The sequence below is a fragment of the Chinchilla lanigera genome, unplaced genomic scaffold (genome assembly GCF_000276665.1).
Source record: "Chinchilla lanigera isolate Chin_1 unplaced genomic scaffold, ChiLan1.0 scaffold00105, whole genome shotgun sequence".
Lineage (NCBI taxonomy): Eukaryota > Metazoa > Chordata > Mammalia > Rodentia > Chinchillidae > Chinchilla > Chinchilla lanigera.
In genome coordinates, this window is record NW_004955506.1 from 1,476,683 (window position 1) to 1,488,874 (window position 12,192).

The 12,192-nt window shown below is 44.9% G+C and overlaps 1 protein-coding gene across 1 annotated transcript in view; it reads left to right on the forward strand.

Annotated features, from left to right (window-relative positions):
- The window catches only part of Nploc4 (NPL4 homolog, ubiquitin recognition factor), a 62,119-nt gene that overhangs the window by 25,346 nt on the left and 24,581 nt on the right, over nucleotides 1-12,192 (forward strand). The window contains exons 9-12 of the mRNA XM_005407271.2: nucleotides 2,782-2,868; nucleotides 5,627-5,698; nucleotides 6,068-6,194; nucleotides 11,241-11,401. Coding sequence (XP_005407328.1) covers nucleotides 2,782-2,868; nucleotides 5,627-5,698; nucleotides 6,068-6,194; nucleotides 11,241-11,401 — 447 coding nt within the window. The remainder of the gene's footprint in view (nucleotides 1-2,781; nucleotides 2,869-5,626; nucleotides 5,699-6,067; nucleotides 6,195-11,240; nucleotides 11,402-12,192) is intronic.

Genomic DNA, 12,192 nt, shown 5'->3' on the forward strand with positions numbered 1-12,192 from the left:
GTCAGCCTGAACTGCATAGCGAGACCCTGTCTCAAAAAAAAAAAAAAAAAGAGAGAAGAAAGAAAGAATAACTAATACTGAATTCTAGTTAATAATATACTTGTGCTGTATTTTGAGTGACATGTGCTTGTATCTGCAGTCTACTTTTTTTTTTTTTTTTTTTCTTTGAGACAGGGTCTCTCTATGCAGTTCAGGCTGGCCTTGAGCTCACTTTGTAGCCTAGGCTGGTCTCGAACTTGCAAGGATCCTCCTGCCTCAGCCTCCCGAGTGCTGGGATTACAGGCATGTGCCACCACGCCCGGCTTGCAGTCTACTTTAAAATCCAACAGAAAAATAAACTGGATAGGTAGATGACAAGAGGGATAGACAAACAGCATGGTGGTACATACCTGTAATCCCAGCACTCAGGAAAATGAGGCAAGAGGAGCTCAAAGCCAGCCTGAGCTACATAGTGAGACTCTGTCTCAAAAAGACAAAACAAAAACGGGGCAGACACGTTTATGCCTGAATCTAGATGGTAGGATATGGGTGTCCACTGTAAAGTTCTTCAGACTTTATTGTATGTTTGATATTTTATGGGAAAAGTTGTGGGAGACAACAACACATAGTTGCAAAGTCAGTTTAAAAATATGGCATATGTCACTTAGCCCAGTTTCCTGCCTTTCTCTGGCTTGGGACCTCTGTGGCTTGATGTTGAACATGTGACTTTTCAGCCTAAGCAGATACACAGACATTTAGAGTGGTACTGTGCTCTCCTTTCTCCATGTGTGAATTGTACTACCTGTACTTTTCTCACCTCCCTCTGTTCTAAAGGTCATTCTGTGGCTGACCTGTTGTTAGACCACCCAGCCTAGAGTGGGTGCCTGAGAAGCACTGCTGCGGTATATGTCTCAGGTCCTATAGACAGGACCTGAGACTGCTGATGACAGGTGAATGCCAGTTAGGTACAGGGGTGTGTGTGGCTCCTAACAAGTGGATGAGCCTCTCTATGTTGCATAGATTGTGAGTGAGTACTGACCTGGTAGACAAGTGAGATCATAGAGTAGCTTTTGTGAGGTCTTTTGTGATGGTACATTCACAAAGTGATGCCAGATAGCAACAGAGACTCACTGGAGAGACCTGAGTCATCCAGCCTTTTAGATCAGTAGATGTTCTCGGTAACCTGGAGGCTGAAAATTGTGTTTTGTTTTGTTTGGCAGGGGGAGGTTGAGACAGGGTCTCACTATGCAGTTCAGGCTGGCCTTGAACTCACGGTGATCTCTTGCCTCAGCCTCTCAAATGCTGAGATTACAGGTACGGGCTACCATGTACAGTTTAAACTTTCAGTTTTATAGAAGGACTCTTTCATGGAGAATTTAAGGGTTCTGTTAAAATATAATTGAAAAAAATTGTAATAGAAACCACTGATTTTTGCATGGTGGTACATGCCTATAATCCTGGCTACTTGCTAAGATAGGAAGATTGCAGATTTGACTCCTGCCTGGGCCACATAGTGAAACTCTGTCCCAAGATTAAAAAATAAATAAAATGGGCTAGGGATGTAGCTCAGTGGTAGAGCACTTGCATACCGTGTGTGAGGCCCTGGGCTCAACTCCCAGTACTACAAAACAAACAAACCCAAAACTTCTAATGTCCAGACTTCCAGTAGCATCATCTGAGCTCCTGATTTGTGGGTCTTAGAGGTTGAAACAGTTGACCTATAGCAACCTGTCATTTGTCAGAATTTAAAGCCGCTGCTGCCACAGGTCGTTATTGAACAAGTACCTTCCGTAGATTTGGCCTGAGTTTGGGATTTGACCTATACCTCGGAAGTATTCATGCCTTCCACATGGGTGGTATCCAGGAAGTGTAGTTGTTTGCTGTTTTGCCAAAATTTGACTGATTTATAAGAATGAGGCTGGGTGTGGTAGTGCACACCTATAATCCTGGCACTGGTGAGTCTGTGGCAGGAGGGAGGCTGAAGCAGGAGGGCCCTGCAAGTTTAAGTCTAGTCTGGGGTATATAGTGAGTTCAAGGCCAATCTGAAGTACATAGTGAGACACTGTCTCAAAAAACAAAACAAAACAAAAAAATGTGCCTGGTTAACATAACTCAGTTTGGGATAACCTTCACTTTCTTATCCCTGTGGCTGGCGTTTCTGCTTGCAGTGATACTTATTCATGGCCTACAAACTGCATTTAAATGAAGATAAAAGATTTTGGCAAGCTTTGTTCCCTCCAGGAAGCCAGTGTCCTGTTGGGGTGCAGCCTGAGCCAAGTGTCCTGCATCCCTGCAGTCAAGTTACAGTGTGCAGGGCCTTTCTGTTTGCTGCAAGTGCAAATCTGCCGCGATCTGGGTCAGGCTGTCTCTCTGAATTAGTGTCTTGGTAGTGGAGCTGGGCATCAACCTTGTGGTAGTGGCACACGAGTGCTCCAAGGCTGATTCTGGGATGAGTGCTACCTTACATAAACAGTTTTGCCTCTTTGCAAAACCTGTCTGGAGCAGAACTACTTATCCAAGGGAGTTTCGAAAATAGCCTTATTCCCTAGTGATGGAACCTTTCAATCCAATGGCATAGACAGCCTTTCCTTCATTTACAGCATTGTGGCATGCCTAGCCTGAAGACTGCATTGTGTTCCTGGCTCTCTGCAGCCCAGGGAGGGAAAGACCAGAGGGGTATGGGCAGTTCTGCCAGTGGAAGAAAGCTGGTTCCTAAGGCCCTGGAGGGGAAAAAGAGGGTGGGGGGAACTGCTCTTCAGTGCCTGTCCTCTGATTTTGTTTTCTCCCTTTGATTCCTGACAGATTGGTACACAGAACAGCCTGGAACTTCTAGAAGATCCGAAAGCTGAGGTAGTTGATGAGATTGCTGCCAAACTTGGTCTAAGGAAGGTATGAAGTCTTCTTGTGAAACAGGGCCTTTTATGAGACACTCAAGCACTGTACTAGGAATATCTAGGTAGGCAGGGTACCCAGGCCTAGTCTGGAACCAATTCACCTGTACTTGGTGAGGCTCAGGCTTGACCCATATGGAGCCTCACTTGTGTTCATACGTGGCTTTGATGATCCTTTGACTGAGACTGAGATGAGACTACTTCATTAAGCATAAAACGTGGTACCAACCCAGGACCCATCATTTTTAAAACTGTCAGCTATACCACTTCTGACTAGGGATTCACCTTGTGTTGCTTGGTTTATTTTCTGTCCTATGCATGCAGTACTCTTGTGTTCCCTTATCTATCATCATTAGATTTCCTGTTTATAATTTAGGAGCCTGGAATCTTCTTAGTTTCTGGCTCAGTTAAAAGACAGGAGAGGCTGGAGATTTAGCTCAGTGATGCAGTGCCTGCCTGGCAAGTGTGAGGTCCTGAGTTCGATTCTTGGTAACAAAAAACGACAGAATTTTCTTTTAGTCCATTGATATGGTTTGTCTCAAACCCTTGATAAGGGTGCCAGTAACATTAGATTGATAGATTTTGTTGGTTGGTTGGTTGGTTTGTTTTGCTGAGGTAGGGTCTCTCAATATGTAGTTCAGGCTGGCATTGAACTCACATAAAGCCTAGGTCTTGAACTCTTCATAATCCTCCTGCCTCAGCCTACCAAGTGCTGGGATTATGGGGATGCATCATCACACTCAGCTCTAGATGGGTATGTATAGACAAATTGAATGAATTTGAACTGATAGAAATTCACTTTTAGTAGCTATGTAAATTTTGTTCTTTATTCCTAGTTGAGAAGTTGTCTGGATTATTTTATTCCTTTGCAGATAAAGGTGGCATGGGGAAAGGGGCTGGAAATGTGATTTAAAGCCCAGGAATATACTGAGTAAAGACAGTGCAGCCTGGGGATATAGTTCAGCGGCACAAGTGCCTGCTTGGCAAGCGCAGCATCCTGAGTTCGATTCCCAGTACCCAAAAAAAAAAAGAAAAAAAAATAGACAATGTAGTTTTACTGTATTAAGTAGAAAATATCTTAACAGTTTTTAACAGGAAGTGAGCATTTCAATGTAGGGTCACTTTTTTTTTTCATGAAACAAAACTTTAATCCCAACTTCATGTATTTGGTTTGGGTTTTTTTTGTTCGTTTTTTTTTGTCATTTTGGAGACAGGGTCTTGCTGTGTAGTTCAGGCTGGGCTTGAGCTCACTTTGTAGCCCAAGCTGGTCTCGAACACACAACGATCCTCCTGCCTCTCAGCCTCTCAAGTGCTGGGGTTACGGCATGTACCACCACGCCCGGCATCATGCATTTGGAAGTAGGAATCTCTGGGAGGTAAAAAGGACCAGATGAGATCAAGAGGATGAGGCCCTCATAATGCCATAAGTACCTTTGTAGGAGGAAGAGATCTAACCTAGCATTACTTGGCTCTGTCTCAACATGAGAGGCTGGCATCATGCTCTTGTATTCTGGCCTCCAGAATAAACCAAATACACCTCTCTTCTTTAATATGAACAATGCAGGGTCAATTTGGTTTTAGTTCTGAAGTTTTTTTGTTTACGTGAGAAGCTGGTCTAGTGTTTTGACCTACGTGTGTTACAACTTTCAGTTCATGGCATCATAACATAAAGTCTCAAAGTTATCCAAGTGCCTTTCATAAACTATCAGTTCCTTACCTGGGCCTCATTTTGGCTCTGCTTGATGTATGCCTAATTACCCCTGTACTGCTTGATGAGCCTGATCCTCCAGTCTCGCTATCTTTTCTGCCGACCTGCTTTAGCCTCTGTTGGCCTGGGGCATCTGGCTACAGTGAAAATCCTGAGTGTGCCTGGTGTTATCAGTGTAGGCCGTAGTGGAGAGGGCAGTGGTCAGCCATCACTGTTTGGGGATCCTTAGGGATAGAGGTGGACAACTATACCTGGCCTCTAGCACTGCTCAGACAGCCTCATCAATTCTGACTCAGGGAGTCAAAGCAGGCCTGAATCACAGAATAGCAGGTGCCCTGCGCAAGCCCTGAGACTGGCTTTTCAGGTGCCCCAGGGATGGGTCTTCAGGTTCTGTGACCTCAGACCTTTCTTCCCATCCCTGCAGTGGGGCTCTGAGTCAGTGGAATGAGGTTATTCTTTAAAATCTTAAGAGCTTTTCCCCAGGGAACTTTTTTTTTTAAACCTTGTCGAGAAAGACCTAGCATTGGAAACTTCTCCCCCCGGGCTTTTTGAGACAGGGTTTCCCTATGCAATTCAGACTGGCCTAGGGCTCACTTTGTAGCCCAGGATGGTCTTGAACTCTCAACGATCTTCCATCCTCAACCTCCCAGGTGCTGGGATTATAGGTGTGTACCACCACACCTGGCTTGGAAACATTTTAGTGTTTGCTTCCTTTCTCTCTTCTTTGTTATAAGTTCTCTTTCACCATACCTTGTTGGTTTCATTCACACTGTCCCTGTACTGTGCACAGCGTGGGCAGTTATGCTAAACAGAACTCTTTTTAATGGATAAATGGGCTCTGCATTTGGCCAACTCAGTAGCACCAGAGGGAGGAGGCCATTTTGTTACTGAGCCGGTGTGGCCTGGCACCTTTGTGAGGAGCTGCTCACGGGCTTGCAGGAAGGGCTGTCTGCCGGGACACTCTTTTCACATTCCTTGGGCAGAAACCAGGAACTGTCACCATCTGTTTTAGAGAGAAATTCAAAAGACACTTTCCTTTTTCGTTAAGGTTGGCTGGATATTCACAGACCTCGTCTCAGAAGATACCCGCAAGGGCACAGTCCGATACAGTCGAAATAAGGTGAGGCTGAGATAGGAGTGCTAGTGTGGTCCTGAGCCTGGCGTGAATCATGCTAACTTGTGGCTCAGGGTGCTGCACACCTCACATAAGCTTCCAGATCAAATTATTTTCACAACAGGCTTCTTAGTAAATTAGGGTTTGGTCTTGGTTCTGTCCTTAGAGCAAAGCCCCCTCATCTGTGCAGACCTGTGGGGGTGGATTCCCAGTTCTTCCAGCCTTCCTAGTCTGGGTGGTTTTAGAGGAGTCTGAAATGGCTAGGAATTATGTGTATTTGTTTTGACATAGTTCACCTTTTACTGTTTTCTAAAAAAATAAAAGTCTATTTGATATGATGCCATAAAATCTGATGTGCCGCCTCTCTCGTCATAGGACACTTATTTTCTGAGTTCAGAAGAGTGCATCACTGCAGGAGACTTCCAAAACAAGCACCCCAACATCTGTCGGCTCTCCCCTGATGGCCATTTCGGATCCAAGTTTGTTACTGCGGTGGCCACAGGTATAAACAGGGTAGAATAATGTAAATAGTACTGCCCTGCTAATATATCTTGTTCTTTCTAACAGCTTTTCATCTTAACTTAGTCGTAGTAGATTTTGTTAATGGACCTGTGGGAATAGTTCTCCTTTGGTCTTACGGTAAAAATTTTGAATTTACCAGCATTATCCTCACAACAGGACTTACTGTGGCTCACCTGTGGCCTGGTGCTTGCATCACAGATCCAGGTGAACTGACTTCTGGATCTGATCTCAGGACTACTGTGCGCTTTTCCTGCAACCAGATGTGATAGCTGTCTGTGTGAGGAGAGGGACCTAGTGTTTCCATAACCCACATATTGTTGGCATTATGAATGGGACTGTTAGCTGGCTATGGTATTGGATGCCTGTAACCCCAGTACTCGGGAGGCTGAGCAGGAGGATTGCCTGGAGTTCAAGGCTAGCCTGAAATACATAAGCAAGATCTTGTCTTAACCCTCTACCTCCCAAAAAGAATAGGGCTGTTGTTCTAAGAAACCATTTCTGTAAAGCTCTTTCGAGAACATATTCATATATTATGTTATGCGCATCCTAAAGATAGAATAGTGTATGTAAGAGATTGTGGTCTATAAAAATATGCCACCAAATCCTGAGATACTGTCCAGGAAGGATCCAGATGTAGGACTGTAGAATTAAAAGGAATAGAAATTTGAAATTTGGAGAATCAAATCATAAACGTAGTTTGTTTGGTCAGATTTTGTATTTTTCTTTCTTTTGGTTCTCTGATTGAATACAGGGCCTTATGCTTGTTAGCACAGGCTAGTACTATGCCACTAGCCCTATTTGATTACATTTTAAACTAAGCACTAGCCTTGATCATGTGCAGCCCTAGGCTCTGACCTTTACGGAGACAAGAGTCTAGTTTTACATTTTTCTTGGTACCCTTCTCCCGGTTCTATAACAGTACCCATATAAGACATGCCAGCTTAGAAGTAGCCTGTTTGTATATAAGGAACTTGATCTGATTTCCACTGCTGTAGAACCCTTGATTACTAAGCTTTCCACTGTCAGAATTTCTCAGCTGTGCTGTATGTTAGCAAGCTTGCAGTTTGTTGATTTAAGATCCTTTTGAATTGCTGGGGATTTAGCTCAGCGGTACAGTACTGAATTGACAGACGCCTTTAGTTTGGAGACAGGGTCTCCCTAAGTTGCCCAGGCTGGCCTCAAACTTGTGATCCTCCTGCCTCAGCCTTCCAAATGCTGAGGGTATAGGTCAGTGTGGGTTCAAGCCCCTTGGTTCAAGCCCCAGTACTGAAAAATCAAGACAAAAAACAAGAGCTGCTCTGACATTTTTCTCTAAATGAAAATCCTTTCCTCTGATAATAATAGTCGTGCTGGCTGCCTGCACACAGCTTTGACAAGGAAGCAGAGTACAACCCGACTGTCACATCAGAGGGGCATGGGAGGAGAGGCACACAGGAAAGTTGACTGTCTCTGTGTGCCAGTGCCTGGAGGCTGACTGATGAGTACAGAGTAGGGAGCAGGGCTGCTGTGTGGATGTGGCCTGCTGGCCCAGACATACAAGTTGTGGCTTCCCAAGATGCTCCTGGCTCTCATTCCTTCTGGACCAAGGGGTGTGCCTCTCCACGCTTTTGTAGTTCTGGAGGAGTCAGTTGTGTTGGAACTGTGGATATGTGTTCTGGCAACATTCATAAAGTAGCACTGTGACTCTGATCTTCCTAAACAGGGGTTTTTGCCTGCTTAAGTAGATAGGGGATATTGAAGATAACATGGGATATAGGTCACTTCTTGTGAGTGATGTATGTGTGGCTATAGATTATGAGCTATGTACATCCTAAATAAATAATAAGAAAATGTGGTCTCCCTACCCTTGGCAAGATGCCTGGCATATTCAACTCCACCCACGAAAGCTGGCAGTGCCCCATTATTGAGACAACCAGAAACACCTTCAAAGACTTCCAGAATTGCTGTTCTGGGCTCCCATGGTAACCCAGCCCTTCTAATTACTGTCTCCACAGGGAAATTGTCCCTTGGGCCAAAAGAACTAGCACATTTCTAAAATTATAAGTAGTTTCTAACTTGGGGACTGCTACCTTCAATTACTGAGTCACACCTCCTGTTGAGAGTTAGAAATCATATGGCTTCCCCATGAAGTCCCCTGCTTGGGAACCAGCACCTAGTGGAAGATTCCAGGACTAGAGGAAGATACTCCATCTGCAGTCAGCATCCTTGTGTGTCTGGGTGCTGGGTGGTTCTCTTGGTGCTTGGTCTTGTCATTGGCACCCTTCCCAAGGGGAACACTGGCTACAGCACTAACAAATAACAGAGCCTCTCTCTTTCTCTCTCTCTCTCTCTCTCTGTCTCTCTTTCTCTCTCTCTTTTTTTAAGATAGAATCTTGCTAAGTAGTTCAGGCTGGCCTGGACTCAAATGTATAACCCAGGCTAACCTTGAATTTACAGCAGTCCTCCTGCCTCAGCCTCCCAAGTTCTGGGATTACAAGTACGTGCCACCACACCTGGCTTTTTTTGTTTTTCTCAGACAAAGTCTTGTTATGTAGTTGAGTCTACTGGTGAACTGACTGTGAAGCCCAGGCTGGCCTCAAACTCACAGTGATTCACCTGCCTTAGCTTCATAAGTGCTGGGATTATAGGTGTGCACCACCACGCCTGACTAGAGGACTAATAGATTTTAATCTAAGATTTTAGTCACTATAGCTGGGACATAGATTTCCTAACTATAAGTATAGTTTGCCTTTTCCCTTTGTTAAGGTGCCTTGGCCAGGGGACAAGTAGGGACCCTGAAGAGCTGCTAGAAAATACACTTGCTGCAGTCCCTTTTTGGGCAGGAAGGCATGAGCTTGCATATTTGTTTGTGATGCCTCCCAGGAGCCAGAGCCTCTGCTGCTTGGGGTTTCCACAGGCAGCACCCAGAAAGACACTGCCTATGGTCCCCTTCTGCTCCCAGAATTACACACAGCCCTTCTGATGGTTTGTGCAGGTTTGCTTCAGTCAGCCAGGAGGAGTTTGTGGAATGACAGCACATTACAGAGCCTGAGTCGTAACTTCACACTGATGTTGTCTGTGGGACTTCAGTCCTCACACAAAGCTCCTTGGCTGTGAAAATTCCTTACTGAGGATCAGATTTCAAAAGACAAAAATGGACCTGATACTCAGCTGCAGTTCACTTTTCTGACACTGCCCCTTTCTTGGTGCTGTAGTGCATCCCTGGGTAGTTCTGGACAGGCTCCTCTGTCTGCACAGGGAGCGATCACACTTTTTTTTTGTGGGTACTGGGAATTGAACTCAGGACCTTGTGCTTGCCAGGCAGGTCCTGTGCTGCTGAGCTACATCCCTGGCCCTCTTTTTTTTTTTTTTTTTTTAAATATTTATTTGGTTGGTTGGTTGGTTGGTTTTTTATTTATTTATTTTATTTTTGGGTATCAGGAATTGAACTCAGGACCTTGTACTTGCCATGCAGGCACTTATGCCACTGAGCTATATTCCCAGCCAGGGAGTGATTGCAAATGGTGATGTACACTCCTTGCTGCTCCACACGGGAGGGAGAGAACTGTTTGCAGTTCATTTTGGCTAATTGCCTTTGGAGATTACCTGTCTGGAAGAATGTTGCTTTTTCAACAGTCTTCAATTTTATAAACACTACATTTCATTTTTCTCTCATCCTCAAAGGTCAGTCTTTTCTTTCTGTAATGATTGATCACACCTTAATGATAGATCTAAATACCACTGTGGGTTTACTGTGCTCAGAGTGAAACACGAGCAGGTGTGTGCATGGTGACTCATCTGACACCTCCAACCGGTGAACTCAAGTTGTGCTGCGATGTCCATGCACTGGGCCATACTGGAGCTGAGCCTGTGTGCTGCTGAGGTATGGTTGGTCACCAGAGTTAGGGCCAGAGTGAAAGTACTAGACACAGCAGATGGAACCTTTGGAGCAAGTTTGACTTAGTATTTTGCAAGCAGCTGCAGTCTGCTTCCTGAGTGCAGAGTAGGCAGCAGCCTGCTTTGCCCATTTAGGGCTGGCTTTGCCCCTTTTGGTCCCCTTTTCAGATTTCTGGTAATTAGATGTGGTTTCTGGTATGTGTTTGAAAGCCAGACGGACTGACCTTATGATGCCAAATCAGTAAATTATTCTGTTTTTGTCAGACGGAAAGACAGATACTGAGAGTTTTTTACTCTAGAAGTATAAAAATGGACCTTGGAGGTGTCATAGTATAACCTTGACTCTAGTGATGTCTGCTCCATAGCCTCAAGTGCCCTCTCAATTTAAGGATCTGGCATAACTGGTAGAATGCTCCCTCTTGCAGCTGTTTATATGACCCAGGTCCCTGACTTCAAGGTTTTTATAAAGTGGAACTTGGAGAGGGGAAGAGGGAGATCCTAGAGGGCGTTGCACAAGTATGAGTGGGGACTGTAAAGTGATGCCAGCTGGGGTCTACATGTCACCTTGGCTCTGTTATGGTGCCCACACCTCCTCATGTGTGAGGTGATACCTAGGGCCTAGACCTGATGTGATCATGTTTTTGTAAGGTAGATTCTGTCATGTGTGTGATATGACTGCTAGGACTGTTTTTGCTGAACATTGTTTGTGTCTTGTTCTCCCACACTTGGTACCCCTGCTTGTCTCCAGGCAAATTTATCCCTGTCCACATCCTGTTTACTCAAGTGCCAAAGAATGTGGAATACAGGGTCCTGTCTGTTCTTTACACCCTGATGGTGTTAAAATTTAAGAACCTGAATGCTTGATGGCACTAAGTATGGCTTCAGCTGGTGTTGGAGAATGTGTGACGCTGGATTCCCAACTCTGACAGACATGTAATGGGTGACGCCTGTGTCAGATGCAGGTGGCTGTGGAGGGGAAATCAGCAGTCAGACACTTATGTCCAAGGCCATGTGCTCCAGCCACCTTGCAGATTACCCAAGGCAGACTCTCGAGTGTTTGCTTCTTGTTGATCAGAAGGTGGGTTATAGACATAGACCAGTTCTGAGTGTCCTTTGGTAGATTCTCTTTGAAGGTCTCTCTTTTTTGCAGGTGGTCCCGACAACCAGGTTCACTTTGAAGGGTACCAAGTGTCCAATCAGTGTATGGCACTAGTCCGCGATGAATGTCTGCTGCCATGTAAGGACGCCCCTGAGCTTGGCTACGCCAAGGAATCCAGCAGTGAGCAGTATGTGCCTGATGTGTTTTATAAGGTAAAAAATACAGTGGTATGAAAAAAATTGAGTCTACACAGGGCAGTGTGAACCTGTCTTGGCCTCTCCTAATCTTGGTGCATTCTGGCTTTATGAGCTGTCTGCCTGCTATGGTGGTTTAGTCCCTCTGTGGATGGATCCATCTGACTCCTTTCTGGGGCTATTATTAGCTATTCAGACTTCTTTGGTATTGGGGTCTAAACTAGTAGTAGAACTACAATATATTCGCTGTGGGATACATGATACCAAATTAGGCCACTGTAATCAGACAGTTTTTACTTTCTAAAGATGAAAAGATTGCTGGCTGTGGTGACTTATGCCTGTGTTCCAGCACTTGGAGGCTGAGGCAGGAGGATCGTCACGAGTTTGAGGCCAGTCTGGGCTCCATAGTGAATTCAGGGCCAGCCTGAACTATGTAATGAGTCTGTGTCTCAAAAGAAAAAAGAAAGAGAAGACTATGAGAGATGTTTGGGACTGTGTTTTTAGTTTGTTTGTTTTTGTTTTTTTGAGACAGGGTTTTACTATATGGTTCAGGCTGGCCTTGAACTCACTATGTAGCCCAGACTGGCCTCAAACTCATGGCAATCCTCCTGCTGTGGCCCCCTGAGTGCTGGGACTATAGTTGTGGGCTACCATGCCTGGCCTGGTACTGCTTTAGAATTCTGCCTACAAACAGCCATTCGATTCTGTTTGTTTGTTCCTTCTCCTTTAGGGACTCTCATTGTACATACGTTTGGCTGCATGAAGCTGTCCTACAATTCACTGTATTTGTTTTATGTCAGGTTTTTTTT